The sequence below is a fragment of the Meles meles genome, chromosome 13 (genome assembly GCF_922984935.1).
Source record: "Meles meles chromosome 13, mMelMel3.1 paternal haplotype, whole genome shotgun sequence".
NCBI lineage: Eukaryota > Metazoa > Chordata > Mammalia > Carnivora > Mustelidae > Meles > Meles meles.
In genome coordinates, this window is record NC_060078.1 from 78905659 (window position 1) to 78933300 (window position 27642).

The following is a 27642-nucleotide window of genomic DNA, read 5'->3' on the forward strand; positions in this document are numbered from 1 at the left end:
CCATTGACACACAGGTCCCGTCATGCCCCAGTAGCTCAAGCTCTATGCTGGGTGTACAAAGGGCGCATTAGGCTTTTCCACCCCCTCACTTCCACCAGGTCCTGGGTTGCTTCTTTCAGTGGAGCGGCCTCAGCCTTGAGTTGTGGCATGTCTCGCTCTTCCCTGTGCTCTTGATTGAATTTTGGCATTTTAAGGTCATTCCGTGCCCAGGTGCTTCGGCCAAGAAGAAACCTTGGGTCTTATAAAAATCTAAGCCTATGAGCTTGAGATAGACACGAAGGGGGATTTCTGTTCTTGATCCCTCAGGGACTGATTCAGGTTTGGCCCTGAGGCTGGTGAACGGAGGTAACCGTTGTCAGGGCCGCGTGGAGGTCCTGTACCAAGGCTCTTGGGGCACCGTGTGTGACGACAGCTGGGACACCAATGACGCCAACGTGGTGTGCAGGCAGCTGGGCTGCGGCTGGGCCACGTCGGCCCCCGGAAGTGCCCGGTTTGGTCAAGGCTCTGGGCCGATTGTGCTTGATGACGTGAGCTGCTCCGGCCATGAGTCCTACCTGTGGAGCTGCCCTCACCGTGGTTGGAACTCGCACAACTGCGGGCACCATGAGGACGCGGGTGTCATCTGCTCAGGTGGGTCCTCAAGATTTTGGGCCTCTACTTTGGCTTGTTAAATCTCTAGAAGAACTACTGTCTCTCGCTGTTGCTTCATCTTCCTGAATTTGCTGAAGGGCGGCCATTTTCCCTCTTAGCGTGAGAGGAATGTGCATCACCAATCAGCAATCACATTGATGTGGCTGAATGTCACGGGAGGACACAGCCTCTTTATCAGCCTGTCAAACAGCCGTGTGTTAATGGGCATAAAAGTTGTGAGAACAAATTCCTGCAGTACATTTTTTACCCTTTTTTTTTTGTGGCATCCCCCGTGAGGCTACCACAGGACCCCTCTCTGAACGTCTTATTAGGGACAGGGGTCAGGCACTCAGCATGTCTGGTTCTCTGGATCCCATGAGGCTTCTTTCTGCACAGTCTTCCCAGAGACTGACAACGTGTCCTATTTTTTTTTTTTTTTTGCAGATGGACAAAGCTTTACTACTACCCCAGGTGAGTAGCTGCATCCCAGCCCAGCATGTTTCCTCTCTGGAATTCAACTCTCATGTTTCTAGAAACTAAAGAAGAGGTCTGGCGGTTCTCTTTGAGGACTCTGGTATTTGTTACAGGGACCAGCTGAGTCCCCAGGACTTTGGCTCCAACTTAGCTTAGTTCAGGGCCCACCGGGATCCCCTGCCACTGTCGGCTGCCAGGTTTGCCCAGAGAAGCTGCAGTGGAAGGATTTTTGGGCTCCTCTGTTCATTTCAGAGGAGAGCAACTGCTCAAGTCAGAATTGTGATCATTTGAGAAATAAGACAAGGAAAACTACCACACCTTGTGCGTTCACAAATCCTATCCCGTTGGAAGAGTAATCCCCAAGCTTTCCTTGACCCCGCAGTGAAAGCATTCAGTGCCCAGTCTGTTGCACATCGTAGCTCCATACTCTAGCCCATCTGGGCTATTCGCAGTGCACACTGGAATTGTCCATGTTCTGAGAAGTCCTGCCGTCAGGGAGAGACTTGTGTGCAGTACTGTGTCCTTACCAAACTAATGACCATGGAACGAAACCTTTTCCAATAAAATCCTAAAATCACTCATTCTCCTTTCAGATTGGTCGTACCCATCATCTGCAACCACTACACGTAAGTCTCACGTTTTTCCAGCTGAGGGCTTGGGCTTCTCATCCCAGGCTGACTTTCCATGGAACAGGTGTCGGTTCAATGCACAGCCCAGGTCAGCCTGTAAATGCAATCTCCCCTCTGTATATCGCTCCCAAGCTGTCCCCACACAGCCAGGCTCTGTCTTCCAGACACTCAGCCTTTTGATCCCCCCAGCTGGGTCGATGACTTTCGTTTTAGTAAGGAGACCTACTTGCCCTTCTTCTAAGGAAGTGAAATAAGTTGTTCTTCAAAGAATACACTTAAAGGCTGTATTTCTTGGGGTACCTCCGAAGCTTTGAGAGAGGGAAGGGAGACAATGAATGGATATGTTCACAAATAATCGATCCTTTCCAAGTCAACTTTACCTCGAGGCTGTTGCTCAATAGCTTTCCCTCACTCTTAAGAAATGATATGGACACTTGTTTCTGTCATTGAATATTTTCTCCCCAGCCATTTAAATGCCTTCCCTGTATTTCATTACACAGCTATGACCATGAATTAGGGAACTAGTCCTGAACTGCTCGACACTTGCGTTGTTCACATTTCCTCATTCTTATGAATGATGCTCTGATGCAGAATAGTTTTTGAGTCTTTGCATCCCTCCCCAGTTTTTCCTAGAGGAAAGCAATAAATTTACTGGACTAAAGTTAGCATAGTGTCTGGTACATAGAATGTGCTTTCTAAATGCTAACTCTTCTGATGTTAAGTATTCTAAGGTCTTTGCTTTATATGTGGTCCAACGGCCATCCAGACTGATGTAAAATTTCAGAATGTTGGAAGAGAAACTGATCTCCTCCCTCAAGTCCCAGAGGACTGAGGGATTTAGGGCGGGCCCTGGCTCAGTCCACCTGATGGCATGTAGACACAGGATCTCATGTGGTGTACGCTGAGTTTCTTCAACGCTTGGTCACGTTGGGGCACCTGTGTTCTGTGTGACTGACTCTTGTTTCTTTCTCTCAGCTGCTTGGCCTCAGTCCACAACCCCACCAGGTGAGTCCTCGGCTACGGTCATCAGGCTATTATCTCCTTCCAACCCTTCTCCTGTCACACTGGCAAAACCACTGCTCCTTGGAGAACCAGTGGACACTTTAATGTTCCCCACCGTCCCTGAGATCCTGGGCATCCTAACGTAGATGTGGGATTCACAAGAGTCATAACTGGATGTGGGATTGCCAAGAGGGTCACCTTCCCATGAGTCCACGAAGTTCCATCCAGTATGTGGAAACTGTCCTAATAAATGGCTTCCTGTGGTTTCAGAGAACTGGCCCATGCAACATGAATCTCAGCTCTCATGTAATCCGGACGGATAGGTTGTGTGGGAGAATGGCCGCTGAGGACTGGCGCCTTCCTACCAAAGAGCCACCAGGGCAGGCTGGCTCCAGTCCCTGGGTCGGGGACAGCCTCCGATTCCTTTGACACTGATGTGCTTCCAACGAGGCAGGGACAGCAGTTGCAAGGGATGGGAGTGTCCAAGGTGACGGTGGTGCTCTAGGTCCTGAGAGAGCTATTTGGATCCATGGTGACCCTCAAAAGCCCTGACTCTTTTCTCAAACTTTGCTATGCCACAGCCCTCAGACCTACATGAGTCAAGAGAGACGTGTGGCAAACGTTTTCTATGGGACAAAAGAGCAAGCCATGCTTAGAGATGTGGAGGCACCTGGTTGGCCTCCCCAATGCCTTTGTCCCGGAAAAGCCAGTAGAGCAGGAGACTTGAACAGCCCACCCAGGGGGAAAGTGGCAGGATGCAGACGGACAACGTTCTTAATGCCTGCCACAAACGGTTTTCACAAAATGCTTTCCATGATGTCTAACTCTGGTTCTTGACCATTCTTGCCCTATACAGACACCACCTGGTTCACCACCAGCACAGCTTCAACCAAAGATTTCGGTAAATACTTAGTCCACCCTCCCAGGTTCATTCTCAGCTTCTAGATAAAGACTGGGTGTGGAGGCATCTCATGGTGTGTCCTTCCCTAATCTCCTCCCTGTGTGTGTGTGTGTGTGTGTGTGTGCGCGCGTGTGCGCGTGTGTGTCACTATGGGATAGAGAGCGAAGTCTCTGAGGATCAGATCTGAGGTCTGATCTTCCAGGGTGGCCCACTGATTCCATGGGGATCCTGGGCTCATGTTCAGCAAAGGTCCTCCCCCAGGGGCTCAGTATAAATCTTGAAGGTTTACACTTACCTAGGCCTCCTGGAACCATGCTGGTCTCGTTTCTCCCAGACCATGGGGTCAAGACCCAAGAAGAGGAGGGCCAGGTGCCGGGCTGGCACCTCTCTTCCCGAGGGGCATCCCGACCTGGGATGTTGGCAGACCAAGTCAGAATGCTGCGGAAGACTAGAAGTTGTCCATTGATGCACAGGTCCCATAGTGCCCCAGTGACTGTAGAGCTCTATGCTGGGTGTGCCCAGGGCCCATTAGGCTTTTCCACCTCCTCACCTCCACCAGGTCCTGGGTTTCGTTTTTCAGTCAAGCATCCTCAGACCTGAGTAGACTGGGACGTCTCTGCTCTTCCCTGTGCTGACGATTGACCTTTGGCATGTTGAAGGTCATTCCGTGCCCAGGTGCTTCGGCCAAGAAGAAGACCTTGGGTCTTACAAATGTTCTAAGCCTATGAGTTTGAGATAGACACGAAGGGGGATTTCTGTTCTTGATCCCTCAGGGACTGATTCAGGTTTGGCCCTGAGGCTGGTGAACGGAGGTAACCGTTGTCAGGGCCGCGTGGAGGTCCTGTACCAAGGCTCTTGGGGCACCGTGTGTGACGACAGCTGGGACACCAATGACGCCAACGTGGTGTGCAGGCAGCTGGGCTGCGGCTGGGCCACGTCGGCCCCCGGGAGTGCCCGGTTTGGTCAAGGCTCAGGGCCGATTGTGCTGGACGACGTGAGCTGCTCCGGCCATGAGTCCTACCTGTGGAGCTGCCCTCATCGTGGCTGGAACTCGCACAACTGCGGGCACCATGAGGACGCGGGTGTCGTCTGCTCAGGTGGGTCCTCAAGATTTTGAGCCCCTCTTTGGCTTGTTAAATCTCTAGAAGAACTATTGTCTCTCACTGTTGCTTCATCTTCCTGAGTTTGCAGAAGGGGGGCCATTTTCCCTCTTAGTGTGAGAGGAATGTGCATCACCAATCACCAATCACACTGATGTGGCTGAATGTCATGGGAGGACACAGCCTCTTTATCAGCCTGTCGAACAGCTTCGTGTTAGTGGGCAGAAAAGTTTTGAGTTCTTTTTCTTTTTTTAAATATTTTATTTATTTGACAGAGAGAAATCACAAGCAGGCAGAGAGGCGGGCAGAGAGAGAGGAGGATGCAGGCTCCCCGCTGAGCAGAGAGCCCAATGCGGGGCTCGAACCCAGGACCCTGAGATCATGACCTGAGCCGAAGGCAGAGGATTTAACCCACTGAGCCACCCAGGTGCCCCCCCCCCCTTTTTTTTGCTGGCATCCCCTGTGAGGCTACCACGGGACCCCTCTCTGAAAGTGTTATTAGCGACAGGGGTCAGGCACTCAGCATGTCTTGTTCTCTGGATCCCATGAGGCTTCATTCTGCACAGTCTTCCCGGAGACTGACAACGTGTCCTATTTTTTTTTTTTTTTTTTTTTTTTGCAGATGGACAAAGCTCTACTACTACCCCAGGTGAGTAGCTGCATCCCAGCCCAGCATGTTTCCTCTCTGGAATTCAACTCTCATGTGTCTAGAAACTAAAGAAGAGGTCTGGCGGTTCTCTTCGAGGACTCTGGTATTTGTTACAGGGACCAGCTGAGTCCCCAGGACTTTGGCTCCAACTTAGCTTAGTTCAGGGTCCACCGGGATCCCCTGCCACTGTCGGCTGCCAGGTTTGCCCAGAGAAGCTGCAGTGGAAGGATTTTTGGGCTCCTCTGTTCATTTCAGAGGAGAGCAACTGCTCAAGTCAGAATTGTGATCATTTGAGAAATAAGACAAGGAAAACTACCACACCTTGTGTCTTCACAAATCCTATCCCGTTGGAAGAGTAATCCCCAAGCTTTCCTTGACCCCGCAGTGAAAGCATTCAGTGCCCAGTCTGTTGCACATTGTAGCTGCATACTCTAGCCCATCTGGGCCATTCGCAGTGCACACTGGAATTGTCCATGTTCTGAGAAGTCCTGCCGTCAGGGAGAGACTTGTGTGCAGTACTGTGTCCTTACCAAACTAATGACCATGGAACGAAAACTTTTCCAATAAAATCCTAAAATCACTCATTCTCCTTTCAGATTGGTCGTACCCATCATCTGCAACCACTACACGTAAGTCTCACGTTTTTCCAGCTGAGGGCTTGGGCTTCTCATCCCAGGCTGACTTTCCATGGAACAGGTGTCGGTTCAATGCACAGCCCAGGTCAGCCTGTAAATGCAATCTCCCCTCTGTATATCGCTCCCAAGCTGTCCTCACACAGCCAGCCTCTGTCTTCCAGACACTCAGCCTTTTGATCCCCCCAGCTGGGTCGATGACTTTCGTTTTAGTAAGGAGACCTACTTGCCCTTCTTCTAAGGAAGTGAAATAAGTTGTTCTTCAAAGAATACACTTAAAGGCTGTATTTCTTGGGGTACCTCCGAAGCTTTGAGAGAGGGAAGGGAGACAATGAATGGATATGTTCACAAATAATCGATCCTTTCCAAGTCAACTTTACCTCGAGGCTGTTGCTCAATAGCTTTCCCTCACTCTTAAGAAATGATATGGACACTTGTTTCTGTCATTGAATATTTTCTCCCCAGCCATTTAAATGCCTTCCCTGTATTTCATTACACAGCTATGATCATGAAATAGGGAACTAGTCCTGAACTGCTGGACACTTGCGTTGTTCACATTTCCTCATTCTTATGAATGATGCTCTGATGCAGAATAGTTTTTGAGTCTTTGCATCCCTCCCCAGTGTTTCCCAGAGGAAAGCAATAAATTTACTGGACTAAAGTTAGCATAGTGTCTGGTACATAGAATGTGCTTACAAAACGCTAACTCTTCTGATGTTAAGTATTCTAAGGTCTTTGTTTTATATGTGGTCCAATGGCCATCCAGACTGATGTAAAATTTCAGAATGTGGAAGAGAAACTGAATCCTCCCTCAGGTCCCAGAGGACTGAGGGATTTAGTGTGGGCCCTGGCTCAGTCCACCTGACGGCTTGTAGACACAGGATCTCAGGTGGTGTACGTTGAGTTCCTTCAACCACTGGTCACGTTGGGGCACCTGTGTTCTGTGTGACTGACTCTTGTTTCTTTCTCTCAGCTGCTTGGCCTCAGTCCACAACCCCACCAGGTGAGTCCTCGGCTACGGTCATCAGGCTATTATCTCCCTCCAACCCTTCTCCTGTCACACTGGCAAAACCACTGCTCCTTGGAGAACAAGTGGACACTTTAATGTTCCCCACCGTCCCTGAGATCCTGGCAATCCTAAACTAGATGTGGCATTCCCAAGAGTCATAACTGGATGTGGGATTCCCAAGAGGGTCACCTTCCCATGAGTCCACGAAGTTCCATCCAGTATGTGGAAACTGTCCCAATAAATGGCTTTGTGCGGTTTCAGAGAACTGGCCCATGCACCATGAATCTCAGCTCTCATGTAATCCAGACGGATAGGTTGAGTGGGAGAATGGCCGCTGAGGACTGGCGCCTTCCTACCAAAGAGCCACCAGGGCAGGCTGGTTCCTGTCCCTGGGTCGGGGACTGCCTCCGATTTCCTTGACACAGATGTGCTTCCAACGAGGCAGGGACAGCAGTTGCAAGGGATGGGAGTGTCCCAGGTGACGGACGTGTTCTAGGTCCTGAGAGATCTCTTTGGCTCCATGCTGACCCTCAAAAGCCCTGACTCTTTTCTCCAAGCTTTTGCTATGCCAAAGCCCTCAGATCTACATGAGTCAAGAGAGATGCGTGGCAAACGTTTTCTACAGGACAAAAGAGCAAGGCATTCTTAGAGATGTGGAGGCACCTGGTTGGCCTCCCCAATGCCTTTGTCCCGGAAAAGCTAGTAGAGCAGGAGACTTGAACAGCCCACCCAGGGGGAATGTGGCAGGATGCAGACAGACAACGTTCTTAATGCCTGCCACAAACGGTTTTCACACAATGCTTTCCATGATGCCTAACTCTGGTTCTTGACCATTCTTGCCCTATACAGACACCACCTGGTTCACCACCAGCACAGCTTCAACCACAGATTTCGGTAATATTTTGTCCACCCTCCCAGGATCATTCTCAGCTTCTAGATAAAGATTGGGTGTGGAAGTGATAGGAGGCATCTCATGGTGTGTCCTTCCCTATCCTCCTCACTGTTTCTCTGTGTGTGTGTGTGTCGCTGGGGGATAGAGAGCGAAGTCTCTGAGGATCAGATCTGAGGTCTGATCTTCCAGGGTGGCCCACTGATTCCATGGGGATCCTGGACTCATGTTCAGCAAAGGGCCTCCCGCAGGAGCTCAGTGTAAGCCCTGGAGGCTTACACTTACCTAGGACTGCTTGACCCATGCTGGTCTCGTGGCTCCCAGGCCATGGGGTCGAGCCATGAGAGGAAGAAGGCCATGTGCTGGGCTGGCACCTCTCTTCCCAAGGGGAATCCCGTCCTGGGATGTGGCAGAACCAAGTCAGAATGCTGCGGAAGACTAGAAATTGTCCATTGACACACAGGTCCCGTCATGCCCCAGTAGCTCAAGCTCTATGCTGGGTGTACAAAGGGCGCATTAGGCTTTTCCACCCCCTCACTTCCACCAGGTCCTGGGTTGCTTCTTTCAGTGGAGCGGCCTCAGCCTTGAGTTGTGGCATGTCTCACTCTTCCCTGTGCTCTTGATTGAATTTTGGCATTTTAAGGTCATTCCGTGCCCAGGTGCTTCGGCCAAGAAGAAACCTTGGGTCTTATAAAAATCTAAGCCTATGAGCTTGAGATAGACACGAAGGGGGATTTCTGTTCTTGATCCCTCAGGGACTGATTCAGGTTTGGCCCTGAGGCTGGTGAACGGAGGTAACCGTTGTCAGGGCCGCGTGGAGGTCCTGTACCAAGGCTCTTGGGGCACCGTGTGTGACGACAGCTGGGACACCAATGACGCCAACGTGGTGTGCAGGCAGCTGGGCTGCGGCTGGGCCACGTCGGCCCCCGGAAATGCCCGGTTTGGTCAAGGCTCAGGGCCGATTGTGCTTGACGACGTGAGCTGCTCCGGCCATGAGTCCTACCTGTGGAGCTGCCCTCACCGTGGTTGGAACTCGCACAACTGCGGGCACTCTGAGGATGCAGGTGTCATCTGCTCAGGTGGGTCCTCAAGATTTTGGAAGGCAGCTATGCTAACCACTATACCACCAGCGCGGTCCTCAAGATTTTGGGCCTCTACTTTGGCTTGTTAAATCTCTAGAAGAACTACTGTCTCTCGCTGTTGCTTCATCTTCCTGAGTTTGCGGAAGGGCGGCCATTTTCCCTCTTAGCGTGAGAGGAATGTGCATCACCAATCACCAATCACATTGATGTGGCTGAATGTCACGGGAGGACACAGCCTCTTTATCAGCCCGTCGAATAGCCGTGTGTTAGTGGGCATAAAAGTTGTGAGAACAAATTCCTGCAGTACTTTTTTTTTCTTTCTTTTTGTGGCATACCCCATGAGGCTACCACGGGATCCCTCTCTGAAATTCTTATTAGCGATAGGAGTCAGGCACTCAGCATGTCTGGTTCTCTGGATCTCATGAGGCTTCTTTCTGCACAGTCTTCCCAGAGACTGACAACGTGTCCTATTTTTTTTTGCAGATGGACAAAGCACTACTACTACCCCAGGTGAGTAGCTGCATCCCAGCCCAGCATGTTTCCTCTCTGGAATTCAACTCTCATGTTTCTAGAAACTAAAGAAGAGGTCTGGCAGTTCTCTTTGAGGACTCTGGTATTTGTTACATGGACCAGCTGAGTCCCCAGGACTTTGGCTCCAACTTAGCTTAGTTCAGGGCCCACCGGGATCCCCTGCCACTGTCGGCTGCCAGGTTTGCCCAGAGAAGCTGCAGTGGAAGGATTTTTGGGCTCCTCTGTTCATTTCAGAGGAGAGCAACTGCTCAAGTCAGAATTGTGATCATTTGAGAAATAAGACAAGGAAAACTACCACACCTTGTGCATTCACAAATCCTATCCCGTTGGAAGAGTAATCCCCAAGCTTTCCTTTACCCCACAGTGAAAACATTCAGTGCCCAGTCTATTGCACATCGTAGCTGCATACTCTAGCCCATCTGGGCCATTCGCAGTGCACACTGGAATTGTCCAGGTTCTGAGAAGTCCTGCAGTCAGGGAGAGACTTGCGTGCAATAATGTGTCCTTACCAAACTAATGACCATGGAACGAAAACTTTTCCAATAAAATCCTAAAATCACTCATTCTCCTTTCAGATTGGTCGTACCCATCATCTGCAACCACTACACGTAAGTCTCACGTTTTTCCAGCTGAGGGCTTGGGCTTTTCATCCCAGGCTGACTTTCCATGGAACAGGTGTCGGTTCAATGCACAGCCCAGGTCAGCCTGTAAATGCAATCTCCCTGCTGTATTCGCTCCCAAGCTGTCCCCACACAGCCAGGCTCTGTCTTCCAGACACTCAGCCTTTTGATCCCCCCAGCTGGGTCGATGACTTTCGTTTTAGTAAGGAGACCTACTTGCCCTTCTTCTAAGGAAGTGAAATAAGTTGTTCTTCAAAGAATACACTTAAAGGCTGTATTTCTTGGGGTACCTCCGAAGCTTTGAGAGAGGGAAGGGAAACTGAATGGATATGTTCACAAATAATCGATCCTTTCCAAGTCAACTTTACCTCTAGGCTGTTGCTCAATAGCTTTCACTCACTCTTAAGAAATGATATGGACACTTGTTTCTGTCATTGAATATTTTCTCCCCAGCCATTTAAATGCCTTCCCTGTATTTCATTACACAGCTATGACCATGAATTAGGGAACTAGTCCTGAACTGCTCGACACTTGCGTTGTTCACATTTCCTCATTCTTATGAATGATGCTCTGATGCAGAATAGTTTTTGAGTCTTTGCATCCCTCCCCAGTTTTTCCTAGAGGAAAGCAATAAATTTACTGGACTAAAGTTAGCATAGTGTCTGGTACATAGAATGTGCTTTCTAAATGCTAACTCTTCTGATGTTAAGTATTCTAAGGTCTTTGCTTTATATGTGGTCCAACGGCCATCCAGACTGATGTAAAATTTCAGAATGTTGGAAGAGAAACTGATCTCCTCCCTCCGCTCCCAGAGGACTGAGGGATTTAGGGCGGGCCCTGGCTCAGTCCACCTGATGGCATGTAGACACAGGATCTCATGTGGTGTACGCTGAGTTTCTTCAACGCTTGGTCACGTTGGGGCACCTGTGTTCTGTGTGACTGACTCTTGTTTCTTTCTCTCAGCTGCTTGGCCTCAGTCCACAACCCCACCAGGTGAGTCCTCGGCTACGGTCATCAGGCTATTATCTCCCTCCAACCCTTCTCCTGTCACACTGGCAAAACCACTGCTCCTTGGAGAACCAGTGGGCACTTTAATGTTCCCCACCGTCCCTGAGATCCTGGGCATCCTAACGTAGATGTGGGATTCACAAGAGTCATAACTGGATGTGGGATTGCCAAGAGGGTCACCTTCCCATGAGTCCACGAAGTTCCATCCAGTATGTGGAAACTGTCCTAATAAATGGCTTCCTGTGGTTTCAGAGAACTGGCCCATGCAACATGAATCTCAGCTCTCATGTAATCCGGACGGATAGGTTGTGTGGGAGAATGGCCGCTGAGGACTGGCGCCTTCCTACCAAAGAGCCACCAGGGCAGGCTGGCTCCAGTCCCTGGGTCGGGGACAGCCTCCGATTCCTTTGACACTGATGTGCTTCCAACGAGGCAGGGACAGCAGTTGCAAGGGATGGGAGTGTCCAAGGTGACGGTGGTGCTCTAGGTCCCGAGAGAGCTATTTGGATCCATGGTGACCCTCAAAAGCCCTGACTCTTTTCTCAAGCTTTTGCTATGCCAAAGCCCTCAGACCTACATGAGTCAAGAGAGACGTGTGGCAAACGTTTTCTATGGGACAAAAGAGCAAGCCATGCTTAGAGATGTGGAGGCACCTGGTTGGCCTCCCCAATGCCTTTGTCCCGGAAAAGCCAGTAGAGCAGGAGACTTGAACAGCCCACCCAGGGGGAAAGTGGCAGGATGCAGACGGACAACGTTCTTAATGCCTGCCACAAACGGTTTTCACAAAATGCTTTCCATGATGTCTAACTCTGGTTCTTGACCATTCTTGCCCTATACAGACACCACCTGGTTCACCACCAGCACAGCTTCAACCAAAGATTTCGGTAAATACTTAGTCCACCCTCCCAGGTTCATTCTCAGCTTCTAGATAAAGACTGGGTGTGGAGGCATCTCATGGTGTGTCCTTCCCTAATCTCCTCCCTGTGTGTGTGTGTGTGTGTGTGTGTGCGCGCGTGTGCGCGTGTGTGTCACTATGGGATAGAGAGCGAAGTCTCTGAGGATCAGATCTGAGGTCTGATCTTCCAGGGTGGCCCACTGATTCCATGGGGATCCTGGGCTCATGTTCAGCAAAGGTCCTCCCCCAGGGGCTCAGTATAAATCTTGAAGGCTTACACTTACCTAGGCCTCCTGGAACCATGCTGGTCTCGTTTCTCCCAGACCATGGGGTCAAGACCCAAGAAGAGGAGGGCCATGTGCTGGGCTGGCACCTCTCTTCCCGAGGGGCATCCCGTCCTGGGATGTTGGCAGACCAAGTCAGAATGCTGCGGAAGACTAGAAGTTGTCCATTGATGCACGGGTCCCATAGTGCCCCAGTGGCTGTAGAGCTCTATGCTGGGTGTGCCCAGGGCCCATTAGGCTTTTCCACCTCCTCACCTCCACCAGGTCCTGGGTTTCGTTTTTCAGTCAAGCATCCTCAGACCTGAGTAGACTGGGACGTCTCTGCTCTTCCCTGTGCTGACGATTGACCTTTGGCATGTTGAAGGTTATTCCGTGCCCAGGGGCTTAGGCCAGGAAGAAGTCTTGGGTCTTACAAATGTTTTAAGCTTATGACCTTGAAATATACTCAGAGGGTGTTTCTGTTCTTGATCCCTCAGGGACTGATTCAGGTTTGGCCCTGAGGCTGGTGAACGGAGGTAACCGTTGTCAGGGCCGCGTGGAGGTCCTGTACCAAGGCTCTTGGGGCACCGTGTGTGACGACAGCTGGGACACCAATGACGCCAACGTGGTGTGCAGGCAGCTGGGCTGCGGCTGGGCCACGTCGGCCCCCGGAAATGCCCGGTTTGGTCAAGGCTCAGGGCCGATTGTGCTGGACGACGTGAGCTGCTCCGGCCATGAGTCCTACCTGTGGAGCTGCCCTCACCGTGGCTGGAACTCGCACAACTGCGGGCACCATGAGGACGCGGGTGTCGTCTGCTCAGGTGGGTCCTCAAGATTTTGAGCCCCTACTTTGGCTTGTTAATTCTCTAGAAGAACTATTGTCTCTCGCTGTTGCTTCATCTTCCTGAGTTTGCTGAAGGGCCGCCATTTTCCCTCTTAGCGTGAGAGGAACCTGCATCATCAATCACCAATCACATTGATGTGGCTGAATGTCACGGGAGGATACAGCCTCTTTATCAGCCTGTCGAACAGCCGTGTGTTAGTGGGCATAAACGTTGTGAGAACAAATTCCTGCAGTACTTTTTTTTTTCTTTCTTTTTGTGGCATACCCCATGAGGCTACCACGGGATCCCTCTCTGAAATTCTTATTAGCAATAGGAGTTAGGCACTCAGCATGTCTGGTTCTCTGGATCCCATGAGGCTTCTTTCTGCACAGTCTTCCTGGAGACTGACAACGTGTCCTATTTTTTTTTGCAGATGGACAAAGCACTACTACTACCCCAGGTGAGTAGCTGCATCCCAGCCCAGCATGTTTCCTCTCTGGAATTCAACTCTCATGTGTCTAGAAACCAAAGAAGAGGTCCGGCCCTTCTCTTTGAGGACTCTGGTATTTGTTACAGGGACCAGCTGAGTCCCCAGGACTTTGGCTCCAACTACTTAGCCGCGGGACCCACCAGGATCCCCTGCCACTGTCGGCTGCCAGATTTGCCCAGAGAAGCTGCAGTGAAAGGATTTTTGGGCTCCTCTGTTCATTTCAGAGGGGAGCAACTGCTCAAGTCAGAATTGTGATCATTTGAGAAATAAGACAAGGAAAACTACTACACCTTGTGCATTCACAAATCCTATCCCGTTGGAAGAGTAATCCCCAAGCTTTCCTTTACCCCGCAGTGAAAACATTCAGTGCCCAGTCTGTTGCACATCGTAGCTCCATACTTAGCCCATCTGGGCTATTCGCAGTGCACACTGCAATTGTCCAGGTTCTGAGAAGTCCTGCAGTCAGGGAGAGACTTGTGTGCAGTAATGTGTCCTTACCCAACTAATGACCATGGAACGAAAACTTTTCCAATAAAATCCTAAAATCACTTCATTTTCCTTCCACATTTGTGGCACCCATCACCTCCAACCACTACAGGTAAGTCTCACGTTTTTCCCCAAGGGCCCGGCTACTTATCCCTAGGCAGACTGGCCATGCAGCAGGTGTCTGTCAATGCACAGCCCAGGTCAGCCTGTTAATACAATCTCCCCACTGTATACCGCTCCCAATCTGCCCCCACACAGCCAGCCTCTGTCTTCCAGACACTCAGTCTTTTGTCCCCCCAGCTGGGTTGATGACTTTCGTTTTAGTAAGGAGACCTACTTGCCCTTCTTCTAAGGAAGTGAAATAAGTTGTTCTTCAAAGAATACACTTAAAGGCTGTATTTCTTGGGGTACCTCCGAAGCTTTGAGAGAGGGAAGGGAGACAATGAATGGATATGTTCACAAATAATCGATCCTTTCCAAGTCAACTTTACCTCGAGGCTGTTGCTCAATAGCTTTCCCTCACTCTTAAGAAATGATATGGACACTTGTTTCTGTCATTGAATATTTTCTCCCCAGCCATTTAAATGCCTTCCCTGTATTTCATTACACAGCTATGACCATGAATTAGGGAACTAGTCCTGAACTGCTCGACACTTGCGTTGTTCACATTTCCTCATTCTTATGAATGATGCTCTGATGCAGAATAGTTTTTGAGTCTTTGCATCCCTCCCCAGTTTTTCCCAGAGGAAAGCAATAAATTTACTGGACTAAATTTAGCATAGTGTCTGGTACATAGAATGTGCTTACAAAATGCTAACTCTTCTGATGTTAAGTATTCTAAGGTCTATGTGGTCCAATGGCCATCAAGACTGATGTAAAATTTCAGAATGTTGGAAGAGAAACTTATCTCCACCCTCGGGAAGCTCATAGTAGTAAATATTTACTGCTGAATTTATGATGTAATTTCAGGTGTGGCAGGCAGTTGAAGGGGAATTTCGGTGTGCAAAGAGGGCATATTCGCAGAGGCTTAACTTAATGAAGGGATGAGGGGATGTTCTTTACAAAGGTGTCACTTCTGCCTCGGCACACAAGGAGAAGCCAGTACACCCGCCGACATGTCTTCTCGCCAGAAGGAACACTTTGTAGTCCTGGGTTAGAAGGAGCTTGACTGTTGCCAGATCATTTGGGGGAGCTTTGTGCACAGGTTAGAACTCCTGACTTTACCCTAAGACAGTCAGAGCTTCTGACAAGTTTTAAGCTGGGGAACTGTGAAAGCAGAAGTCTCTTTGCAAAAGATCATCCTTAACTTTTATCCCTGTGGTCCGAGACCATATCTGCCTTTTACCCTCTTGCATCCTTATTACTGAGCATTGTGTCTGGCCCAACATAAATGTTTCTAGAAAGAATAAATGAACACATGATTGAATGGGTGAATATTTAATCACAATTGGCATTTTGATACATTCATTGGTGTGGACACATACACAAATGACAGCCTGCTTTATGCCTTATTTTATAAGATTGTTTTCACATGAACATAGAATACTTATTTTTATGTCCTTAACATTGGCATTTTTATGGTATTGAAATTATTTTTACACCATAAAGTTTAATGGGCATGCAGTTTTTCATCCTCTGGATCTATCATGATTTCATTAAACAATTACTAATCACAGGACAAAAGAACTAATTCTTCTAAGTCTATTCTATGTACTTAGGTAATCGCATACAGTAACACTTTTATTTTACAACTGTGTCTATTATTTTTAGAAATCTGTATTTCATACCTGGTGTTATGAAACTTTGGCTTCGTTTTTGATTACTTCCTAGTGTAGAAATAGAACTTAAGGGTCGGCATATTAAAGGCTAAATTATCTTCAAGAAGCACCGTTTTCCCACAGAAACAGAGGAAATATTTGCAAATCACACGTCTGATAAGAGACTTGCATCTAGAATCATAATGGACTTTTAGAAGTCAATAATGAAAAGTCCAATAAGCCCCTGAAAGAATGAGCACAGGATCTGCACAGATATTTCTCATGGGGGAGATATCAATAGTCAAGAGCATATGCAAATGTGGCCACTTGGTTATGTCATTGAACTTTTTCAGTGGAAATGTATGTCGCATCACTACCCATCAGGGAAATGCAAAGCACATCTACAAAGACATAGTACTTCACACCCAGTCGGTTGGCTAGAATCAAACACTCAGTTAATGACAAGTGCTGGTAAGGATGTGGAGATGTCCGAGCCCTCACGCCCAGCTGATGGGAATAGAAAACGGTACCTCCACTTGGAGAAACCCTTTGGTGGCTTCTCAAAAAGTGAAACTTTGAGTTACCATATGACCCAGCAACCGTAGCCCTAGGCATAGGAGAAAGGAAAGCATGTGACTGCTCGCAATGTTCACAGGTGGGCAGCTGTGTTCCTAATAACCCTAAAGTGGGAACAATCTGAATCGTCATCCTGGTGAATGGATGTACAAAATGTGGTCCTTGCATACGCCAGAACAGTCCTTGGCCATGGAGGGAGGTGAAGTCCTCGTGCTGGTTCATAGATGCTACAACAGGGACCAATTTTGAAAACAAGATGGGAGTCGATTTTGATTTCTGTTACCACTGAGTGTCTAGGTATTTTTGAATGGTCTATTAAACCGACCAACCGAAGTTTGAATGCTTAATATTATTAATATTATTTAGCATTCTGTGATAGATAATAGCAGCTGATACCGTTGGGCGCTTGCTATGTGCCAGGCCCTGCTCTCAGAGTTCGTGTGTATTATCTCATTTAATGCACACAGGACTCTGATGAGGCAGACTTTATTAGCACTCCCATTTTTCAGATGAAGAAACTGAGGCAGAGTTTCTGTAACTTGCTCGAGATCGTGGAGCTGATAAAGGCAGAACCATTATGCAAGCCCAGGCCTTCTATGGCAGAAACTGTGCTCTAGACCCCACTTCCCACCGCTTCTTGTCAACTGGCTGGAAACCTGGGGTATCAGTTACATGCTGCAGAGTGCTTTCCAAGGGCCAGCACCCGCTCAGCCAAGACGATCCCTGTACTCCACTGAACAAGGACAATAATCATTTTGTTGCTTTATTGGTGTTTTTGCCCCGAGGTGACTCGTGCTCCCTCTGAAGCTTGGATCAACTCTTAGCAGAGAGTCGCTTTTCTAGGCCCTTGGAGGGAGACAGATCCTCAGATCAAGGCCTGTAACGTGGGGCAGTCCAGCTGTGCCCTTGGTCTTCCCGCTCCAGGAGGCCATGCAGGGGCCACTTCATCTCTGGGGGTTTCCAGACCTTGGGGCTGTTATGCTGGTGCACAGCTGGCGTGCATGTGTGTTCTCACGCTTCCGTTCGCTCTGGGACCCTTAGCGATGACATCACGTCTGTCAGCCTGAGTCTCCTCCTGTACAAAGAGGAGATAGTCACAAAGCACCTGCTTCCGATGGCGATTACAGACCCAGGTGGCTCGTGCATGTAAACACTTAGGACAATGCCAGACAAGTAGGAAAGGAGGAATAAGTGATGCTGTGACCTTGGCTGTGGCCCTGATGACCCCCAAGTGATGATGGGGCTGGGGGAGCAGCTGGGGAGAACTGCCTGAAGCCTCCCGCTAGTAGCAGAGGCCTTACGGCCATAACTCCATGACCCACCGGTGCACTCATAGAAGGGATCAGACTGTGCAAGCCCCTTGCCACGTGCAAGCCCCTCCTCCTGCCACACTTCCGAGACTTCCGAGACTAATGCTTTTCTCCTCTCCCTTTCCAGGAAGCCCGCCAATAATGCACGGTAAGTCCCCACGATTTCTATCCAGCCGCTTGGCTGGACCTCTCCACGGCTGGTACCAGGATGCCCCTCGCTCTCCCAGGAATTGCCCCTTATGTCTTCCTGGCACTGGTATCCCGTGCAGCGGATGTCCCTATCCGAGCAGTGCTGGGCCTCTCTCTGGGCTCCTCTTTGAGCAGCAGGAGCCTGGCCAGCCTAAGATTCAGATCTCGAGTCAGCCCCCAGGAGAGGCCAGGCACTCGTGTAGGTCCTGCCTGTCCCCTCGGACAGCAGGCCCTGGTCAGTGAAGGCCAGTGGGTCCTGCCTCATCACTGAACTCCGTGTGGAGCCACCAACAGCTGCGATGGCCCCCTTCGGAGCTGCTGCTGCACGTGCTCTAAGCATTCTCAGCAACTCGTGGTCCTGAGGGCTTTCCCCTGCATCCCCATCCTCCCTCCTCACCACCTGCTTCCTGCAGCAGTGACCCCTCAACCTTGTCCCCGTCCGTTCTTTACACAAGAGCTGGGGGCGTCCTTTCGAAATGCCGGGGTCAGTCCCAGCCTCCACACCTTCGCACGGGGCCTCTGGGTGCAGATCTCCACGGCTGGGCACACAGCCGCCTCCCTGTTCGCTTCCTCCCCCACCCCTCCCGCTCCGTCCATACTGACGTTCGTTAAGTGTGCTAGTGACTCTCGGGCCGGTCTCTCTGCATGGAGAAGCCCCCCTCTACTTTATTGCCTGACCGCTCCCCCCCAAACACTTGTCCCATTTTCTCCGTTCAGTCTCGGTCAGAAGCCAATGCTCTGGGCTCCCACCCTGTCCTGGGCTTACCCTGATGACAGCCCGCTCCTGTTACGCTAGGATTTCCTCATTTCCGTGCACCGCTCCAGGCTGCGAGCTCTCTGAGGGCGAGCGTCCAGCATCTCGCTGGGAATCCAGGGTTGGCTCATTTCTGCACAGAGCCAGTGAGCGCTGAACAGTTGTGCCAACAATCAGGAAACTGATTGTTACCTTTTTTCTTGTTCAACAGCTCCTGTTCACAATGTCACCCACCCAAACAATAAGTTCTGGGCTCTCCGACAAAACCCCCTTTCCCTTCCCCTCGATGACAGTGCCCCTGGGTGGGGTGGTGAGGGGACAGTGACAAAAATGAGAAGGTGGCTTCCCTAAGTAGAGCCTCCCTGGACAGTCCGGGTCTACGCCACCTCCTGCCGAATTTCTGGCCAGGGGGTTGTTTAAAAATTTTCCCAGGTGACTGTACAGTGGGCTCTGGGGGCCCTCCACATCTCCATTTCTTCTCGACAGCAAATTACTCCTGCGGAGGCTTCCTGACCCAGCCATCTGGGTACTTTTCCAGCCCGTTCTATCCGGGGAACTATCCAAACAGCGCCAAATGTGTGTGGGACATTGAAGTCCAAAACAACTACCACATCACCATTATCTTCAGAGATGTCCAGTAAGTGCGTGGGTGCGGAGCCGAACAGGTGGGGGGTCTCACAGGTGCCTTAGAACAGAATGAATAGCACCTAGCCCTCTGGAGGGATGTCAGCCCCATTGACATTTACAATTTTTTTTACCCAGAGGCAGCCTGTGGAGGTGGGATCAGCACAAGAGCCTTGGTTTAAAGTCCCAGGTCTGTCACTGACTTGCTGTGTGACCACAGGAAATCACTTAATTTTTCTGAACCTCAGTCAAAACAAGGGAATAAAATACCTTCTTTCCTCTCGTCTCTGCCTACTGGGAAGGTCACGAGAGAGAAAGAGGTGAAAATGCTTGGAAATGTTATCCTGCGGGAATGGTGATGGTTAGGAGTAATGGTAAAACACAGAATCCTATTAACCACACCAGTTGTTGTTTTTTTAACCCTTTTCTCTCTATTGCCTCCTTTCTTGGGGGGTGAGTTCTGGGGGTGAGGTCAAGCAGTGGTGGAGAAATCTTGGCTACAGAGGCTACATTATCCGTTCCTCATTTAATAAAGAGTGGGAATCACTGCTTTAAGCAGAGGAGACGCATCAAAGCCCCAATACTATATGACTGGTCCAAGGAGAGGGTCACCACGCAGAGGTACAAGTATTTTCTGGTGTCCAGGAAAGAGGGTGCAATCATTTCTTCTGTGAAAGCCACTACTGAACACATCAGTCGTCTCTCTGGCTCTTTGGTTGCTGTGGCCTTACGAATCTCTGCCTCGGATATTCATCCGGGTTTTGCATAGGTTATAATATTAGTTTAATCGCTTCATCATTGCAATTCATTTCGGATCCCAGATACTGTACTTCGAGCTCATGTAATCTGTGGAGAAGGTCAACCACCTAACCCTCAGAGAGCTTATTTGACTTCTCCGATATTCATTGTCCAGTTAGGTTTTTCTATCACTATAGATTCATGATTACTTATTTTATTCAATGGGAAGCCAGGGTCTTTTTGATCGAAGAAGCGGTCTAGGACAGGCTCTGACCCCTTCCTTTCATGATGCAAAGGACTGTCAGGAGAGGGGCCGTGGGTTTCGTGTGTGCGGACGGAGATTCATGTGTGCAGGTCACGGCATGATTATCCTCCTGTTATCCTCAGCTACTACTTTTGTCAGCATTTCTGCCACAGAGGTGTGACCCCCCCTCACTGAGCTACGACTCCCTGCCTCCCGTCGCCGCTGAAAGGCAAGTTGAAACTCTGCGTTCTGTCCCCACAGGCTTGAAGGGGGCTGCAATTATGACTATATTGAGGTGTTCGACGGCCCCGCCCACAGTTCCCCTCTGATCGCCCGTGTTTGTAGCGGATCCGTGGGCCCCCTCACTTCCTCATCGAACTTCATGTCCATCCGCTTTGTCAGTGATGGCAGCGTCACGAGGAGGGGCTTCCAGGCCGACTACTACTCCAGCCCTTCTGAAGACAACACCAGTAAGTCCCCTGGTGGGGGCTCGTGGTGGGGGGGACCCGTCTGCTCAACCCTTCTGTGGTTGCGGAATAAGACACAAGAGCAGATTTGTCCCATCACCAAGGCTTGATCTGGTGTCGAGAGGGGCCACAAGCAGAGGTCTTGGGACTCCGCTGCCCAGAAATGAGGTCCAGGGCCAGAACGGGCTGATGAGCAGGACAGTGGTCTTCCTGTGGTCAGCAGAGACTGAAAGGAAGGTGTGAGGTCATACCTTTAGCAGATGGTGAGACGCCAATGCCAAGGACACAGGCGACCACCTGGCCGCTGTGACTGCATCCGGAGACTTAGCGAGTTTGGCTGCTCTCTGAAGATGGACTGAGCCGGTCCTTCGGCCACTTGCAGCTAATGGCCACGATTTGAGCTGTTAAATGGACTGATTTACAGATTCCCTGGGGACTGGGTGAGGGGACATCCAAGCTCTCTTTTGCAGTCAGGATTTTAAGCATGACCCATTCCATAGCTAAAGGACTTTATTTTATAACATCACCTTAATTCAGCTGGAGCATTACTTTACTTCATGAATAAATGGCAGGTTGGCAAAACATTTTACTCATCTCACATCAGGGGAATCCTAAGTTCCCGTGCCCTCAAAGGGGTCTTGTGAGAAAGACACGGACCTGAGCCATGGGGCACCTGCAGGGTTGTGGCTAGGCCTATTCCGATATGGACCATCCTTGTCCGCCATCTTGGTCTCTGCACCTTTATGTGGGAGGAGCGCCTAGTGGGCTTGCTGGGGTGCTGACTGCCTGCATTGTTTGCCCTCGGCCACCAGAGTTGCTCTGTCTGCCAAACCACATGCAAGCCAGTGTGAAGAGGAGCTACCTCCAATCCCTGGGCTATTCTGCCATGGACCTTGTCATTTCCACCCTGAATGAAAGCTCCCGGTGTCAGCCCCAGATAACAGCCAGCCAGGTGTCGTTCACAATTCCATATTCCGGCTGCGGCACCACCAAGCAGGTAAGTCTGAGGCTTCCTACTCGATCTCCTGATGAATAAGCTTTCTTATAGTGATGTGTGCTGTGATTCTTGAATTCTGGGCACCCCAGAGACGTGATGATGGTATAACCAGGGTAATGAGGGTGAAGATTGAAATCTGTCCCTTAGTGCCATGATGTGTAGCTATAGCCACTTTGAAATGTAAGGATGAGGAAGGAAGGTCAGCCCGCCATTTTCCCCTACCATGTCGGGCACAGAGGGTGCATGGCAGGCTGCCTTCCCATCAGCAAGGACCACAGCAGCTCTCAGGGACAGCTCCAGGCTTTATAGGGCCTGAAGCTTATACAATTTGGGGTTGATGTTGGTGAAAGGGGTGGGTGCTTCATGAAGCAGAAGAATGCAAATGTATCTTACTTTTGTAAGTATAGAAACATGGGGCTGTGCCAACACACTGTGGCCTTGGAGGAACCTGTGCCCGGGGGAGGCCCAGAGGCTGAAGCTTTATTAGCTTCACAGTAAATCAGCCTCTGCAGCGGAGCGCTCACCATCTAGGGTGACCAGCTGTCTTGGGTTGCCTGGGACTTCTCAGATGTCAGCATGGAAAAGTCTGTAGAATGTTCTACAAAACTCCTCGGTCCTGAGCAGTCTGGGTGGTTGTTCATCCTCCCATGACATTCTCTCATTGTCACCCCACTTTAAATATAGGGAGGCTGGACTTCGAGGGGTCCAGCAGGTGGCCCAGGGCCACTTGGCCAAGAAGTAGCAGGACAAATGTCAGACTCTGAAAATCTCCAGAACCTTACACTGGGTGAGAGAAGCCAGCCACATAAGAGTACCCACCCTGTGATTCTATTTCTATAAAATTCAGGAATAGGGAATAAATGTAGGACAGAAAGCCAACCTGGTTGGAGGGGATTGCCTGCAAAGGGGCAGGAAAACCTTGATTTGGCTTGCGGGCCATGTTCTGGATTTTATTGTGGTGGTGATTATCATCAAACCGCACTGGATGGCATGCTTACAATGCTTGCATTTAATTTTATGTAAATTTATTTGAAATCATCTAAAGTCTGAATTTTGGGATGATACCTAAGTAACAGCGAATAGACACCGTGCAAATATTTTTATGTGGCTTAGGACTACAATAAATACACAACATGAAATGCTCGAGTACGTACAATGTGCATGACCCACACACTCAGAGGACACCAATTTGTCCTTCACCAAAGATGTACGGAGCACTTGCCAGGATCCAGTACTGGGCTAGGTGCTAAGATGACACTGTTTGTTACCCAGCAAGGTCATTGCTGATCCTGTGACACATAACAAACAGTGGGAGAGGAAGGGGATAGTCATTTAGCCCAACAGATCCCCGTGGCTGGGGGAGTGATACAGGAGTGTGTGACAGGAAGGGATCCAGCGTCGCTCAGCTGTCCACAGGAGTCTCTGGGGGAGCCCCTATCCCAGAAGTCAGAGACCCACTGCAGCTAAAACTCCACCCTCTGCCACTTCCAGTCCTGGCAGCCTGAGATACCAAGCTGTAATCGCTACTGAGCCATCCAAACAGCACAGTGAAAACTAATCCCACCAGCCCTTCCTTCGGGTGCATGGCTGCCTCCCTTGGTATCTCCCAGCCACAGCGAGAATGAAGCAAAGCAAGCAAGAAAAGCCCTGAGCCATGGAGTCTGGACTCAGCGTGGCCATTCAGCAGGGCAGGGGGGCATCCAGACACACCCATCTTCTCACAGGGAGCAGCTCCTAGGAGGCCCCAACACCTGGTCCGCACTGCGCTCCCCATTACGTGGAAGAGGAAGGGGTTGTATGAAAGGAGGGAGTCCTCCTAGTTACACAGCATGTCCAGCCCAGATAATGGGAACATGGCACCCATGCGCCTTCCCTGTGTGGTCCTGGGAGGGTTCTGAAGTCTGGCTGAGTCACTTCGCTCTCATCGTAACCAAAATCAGCAGTGAGCTTCCCTTAGCTGGTGACATTTGCTTGACTTTGCTCTCCTGCCTTCCTCTCCCAGGTCGATAACGATACCATCACCTATTCCAACTTCCTCAGAGCAGCTGCTCCAAGTGCCGTCATCAAGAGGAAGAAGGATCTCCACATTCACGTCAGCTGCAAAATGCTCCAGAACACCTGGGTTGACACTATGTATATCGCTAATGACACCATCGATGTCAATGAAGTGCAGTACAGCAATTTTGACGTGAACATTTCCTTTTATGCATCATCTTCATTTTTATACCGGGTGACCAGCAGCCCCTACTATGTGGACCTGAACCAGAACTTGTACCTTCAGGCTGAGATCATCAATTCTGATACCTCCCTGTCCTTGTTTGTGGATACCTGCGTGGCGTCCCCGTATTCCAATGACTTTACATCTTTGACTTACGATCTAATCCGGAGTGGGTAAGCAGTGTCTTCGTGGGGGGGGGATGTCAAGCTTCACCCGACAGTTCAAACATGAGTTGCCCAAAGTCTCAAGGATTTTGGGTTCTAGTAGATCCAACTTAACCAGTCAGGTTGTCCTACCTGGTTAACATCTAGGGAAATGGATGTGTGGAGAAGTAATGAGCCACCAGCAGTCACCAAGCAGGTTAGCTATCACTGGGATTCGGCCCAGGTGGCCAGACTCCGTAAGAAGACATGCGTGTAGCGGGAAAAGCCTTGATTCTGCAACAGCTCGAGACTGAGACACCGGCTCCGCCATGTCCCCGTTGCATCACTCTGGGCAAGCGATTGTATCTCTCTGAGCCAGTCTCTTCACCCTTCCGATGTGAAGTGTGTTGCCCACATCATAGGCTGTTGGGAGGATGAGATGGGAAGGAGGCGAAGGGGCAGCCCTGGGCAAGGAGTGTGCACAGCAGATGGTCCACAAGGAACGCTGCGAGTAGCAGGGTCAGCAGGGGTCTCTTGACCTTGCAGCTGAGAATGGTGGGTCTAACCAACTCGAGAGATGCAGAGGTCAGGTCAGTGTCAGGTGTCAGGTCAGGTGTCCAGGCTGGGGTCAGCGGTGCCCAGATTGGGCTCGTCCACTACAGTCCTGCTCCCCTGGATGCCAGGACTCTGGGGAAGTAGAGTTTGCTTCTTCTGAGCTCATCAGTGAGTCCTGGGATGGTGGGATGTTCAACTCCCATCTCTCCTCTTCCGTCCCTGCCCATCGGTGTGTGCACCCTTTCTTTGCTGATAATTTGACCTTGGCACTTCAGTAACAATCACACAGAAGAATCATATAGAAGTTGTACTGATAGGCAAAGGGTCTGTGCTAGGAATCAGGGTTGGGAAGTGCGGGGACTCACTTGTTATCCCTGGGCACCCGCCAGGTCACCTGCCTGGATGCCCATTAGAGGAATTGGGAGCTTCGAACACAGCCATGCCCGGGCCCCACCTGCACATTCACCTTCTTTGGTCTGTTGTGGGGCTTGGGTACCTGTGGTTTGAAAATCCACACCCCCCGGCCCAGTGATTCTGAAGTGCGGCCTGGGTCATGGGGCCCTGGCTCCCCCAGACCACACCGACTGGCGTGGTTTTATGCAAATGCAATTATTGCCCCGCAGCCCTGGGGTTACCTGACCTCATTTACAGCTGTCCTGCTTCCTGACAAGGTTCTGGATACTTTCTTTCTCATCTTTGCTGCTAAACTGACCCCTGTGGAAAAAAAAGAACACGGTATTTGAGAGGATGTGCCCTGAAATCGGAGGAAGGAGACTCTGGAAGGAGGCAGGAAGCTATCGAGGGAACCCTGGGCCACATTTCCAGGCAAATCAGGCTGCCCTAGTGACAGCTCCCAGCCACCCCAAAAAAACTTCCACCCTTAACCCCAAGGACCAGTTTGCTTCTGTCGTTCCATCACCCCAAATCCTCCCGTTAAGAGATGTCGTGGGTTACGGAAGCTGCTTCCTCCACCGGTATAGAGCTGGGAAGTGTTCCTGATCTTGATCTTTCAAGAGATTCTTTTTTTTTTTTTAAAGATTTTATTTATGGGGGCGCCTGGGTGGCTCAGTGGTTTAGGCCACTGCCTTCGGCTCAGGTCATGATCTCAGGGTCCTGGGATCGAGTCCCGCATCGGGCTCTCTGCTCGGCAGGGAGCCTGCTTCCCTCTCACTCTCTCTGCTTGCCTCTCTGCCTACTTGTGATCTCTCTCTGTCAAATAAATAAATAAAATCTTAAAAAAAAATATTTATAAAGATTTTATTTATGTATTTGACACAGAGAGAGAGCAAGAGCGAGAGAGGGGACACAAGCAGGGTTAGTGGGAGAGGGAGAAGGAGGCTTCCTGCTGAGCAGGGAGCCCGAAGCGGGGCTCAGTCCCAGGACCCTGGGATCATGACCTGAGCCAAAGGCAGAGGCTTAATGACTGAGCCCCCAAGGCACCCCTCTTTCGGGGGATTCTTAACTAATCTTGCTGCTAACAGCGGTGGAGATGAGGCGGCCTCTGAGGAAACAAGGAGGGGGGCGATATTGGAGTATGGGTACTGGAGAGCACTCAGGCTTGTGTGGAAAGCAGGGCCACCCAGGGCTCGGGGCAAGCTGAGGTGGGCCAGGAGACACGGCCCCAGAGACTTTGGTGGGGGCGGGCTGCTAGCCACCAAATACACCAGAGAGTAGCCCAGTGTGGCCTTGCCTGGCCCCGCGGGCAGGGAAGGAAAGGAAATGCCGTCTTCCTCAGCGCCCTCTCCCTGGCCCTGTGTTTCCAGGCCCCCCAGCACCCAGGGGCACGGAGCCCCCTGTGCCACCTGGGGCTGCTGGCGTGTGTGGAAAGCCCGGGCCGCTGTGCGGCTTCAGGATGCTGCTGCCGCAGCTGCCGGGGTCTCGACAGTCGGTGTGGGGCCCCACGTCCTGCGGAGGGCAACGCGCCCCCAGCGCCCCCCCAGCTGACGGCCGCTCTCCTCTTGCAGGTGCGCCAAGGACAGCACCTACCGCTCCTACCCCCAGCCCTCGCCTCGCATCGTCCGCTTCCAGTTCAGCTCCTTCTTCTTCCTGCGGCGCTTCCCCTCCGTGTACCTGCACTGCAAGATGGTGGTGTGCAGGGCCGACGACTACTCCTCCCGCTGCCGCAGGGGCTGCATCGCCAGGGCCAAGAGGGACGTGGGCTCCCACCAGCAGGTGGACGTCGTCCTGGGACCCATCCTGAAGCGGGCCCCGGGCACCGAGAAGGGGGACCTGGCGACGAGCCGGCCCTCCCGCCCTTAGGCCCCAGAGCCGCAGGGACCCGGGATGTTTCTGTGGGCGTCGCGTCCCCCCTCCGACTGGACACTCCCCACGTGCCAGGCCTGCTGGGCCCCACGGGGCGACATGGAGTCTGCTAGATTGTTCCCCGCCTTCTTCCGGGGGTTCTGGTCTGTGGGGGACCACGTGCGGCGCTCGGCCAAGAGAGTTCTGATCTGGGACACGGACCCACTTGCCACCTTGATCATCTGGCTCCTGAACTCCCCGCACCTCACGCTCCTTTTCTGTGAAACAAAGACGTGAATATCTACCGGTTAGGACTGTTGAGGGGGTGCAATAAAATAACGTTAGTTAAACTGCCTTCGCGTCTGCCTGGGTCAGGTTCTTGGGTGCGACGACCGGCGGGTCTTGGTACTGTTGTTACCGTCATTGATATCAACAACACAACATGAATGGTGACATCAGTGCTCATGACGGTGATAACAAGAGGCCCCTGTGTCCCCAGGCAGGGGTTTATCCAGCGGTGCGGATGCAGGCAGGATGGGTTTATCCAGCGGCTCGCAGGGCTGACATTGTGGGGGTCAGCCATCCCATCTCCTCATCTCCAACGGGGCTCGCATTCCTCGCTCTGCTGTTTTCTTGTGGGTGTGGGCGAGGAAGTGTCCTCAGACTGAGACCCAGGGTTTCTGGTCTAGACTGAGGACAGGTCAGCAGATGCGGT

At 50.9% G+C, this 27642-nt stretch overlaps 1 protein-coding gene across 38 annotated transcripts in view; it reads left to right on the top strand.

Annotated features, from left to right (window-relative positions):
* Window positions 1-27282, top strand: part of DMBT1 (deleted in malignant brain tumors 1) — an 80429-nt gene extending 53147 nt beyond the window's left edge. For 32 of the 38 annotated variants that reach the window (XM_046026304.1, XM_046026310.1, XM_046026315.1 and 29 more), the window contains 23 exons: window positions 307-630; window positions 1075-1101; window positions 1698-1730; window positions 2709-2738; window positions 3592-3636; window positions 4410-4733; window positions 5359-5385; window positions 5982-6014; window positions 6991-7020; window positions 7876-7920; window positions 8671-8994; window positions 9481-9507; window positions 10104-10136; window positions 11112-11141; window positions 11996-12040; window positions 12812-13135; window positions 13572-13598; window positions 17885-17905; window positions 19187-19337; window positions 20568-20776; window positions 21586-21770; window positions 23773-24161; window positions 26651-27282. In XM_046026304.1, the coding sequence (XP_045882260.1) occupies window positions 307-630; window positions 1075-1101; window positions 1698-1730; window positions 2709-2738; window positions 3592-3636; window positions 4410-4733; window positions 5359-5385; window positions 5982-6014; window positions 6991-7020; window positions 7876-7920; window positions 8671-8994; window positions 9481-9507; window positions 10104-10136; window positions 11112-11141; window positions 11996-12040; window positions 12812-13135; window positions 13572-13598; window positions 17885-17905; window positions 19187-19337; window positions 20568-20776; window positions 21586-21770; window positions 23773-24161; window positions 26651-26945 (2978 nt within the window). In that variant the 3' untranslated portion in view covers window positions 26946-27282. The remainder of the gene's footprint in view (window positions 1-306; window positions 631-1074; window positions 1102-1697; window positions 1731-2708; window positions 2739-3591; window positions 3637-4409; window positions 4734-5358; window positions 5386-5981; window positions 6015-6990; window positions 7021-7875; window positions 7921-8670; window positions 8995-9480; window positions 9508-10103; window positions 10137-11111; window positions 11142-11995; window positions 12041-12811; window positions 13136-13571; window positions 13599-17884; window positions 17906-19186; window positions 19338-20567; window positions 20777-21585; window positions 21771-23772; window positions 24162-26650) is intronic. The other 6 variants (XM_046026312.1, XM_046026311.1, XM_046026335.1 and 3 more) reach the window with 6 other exon arrangements.
* Window positions 27283-27642: the final 360 nt, after the last annotated feature.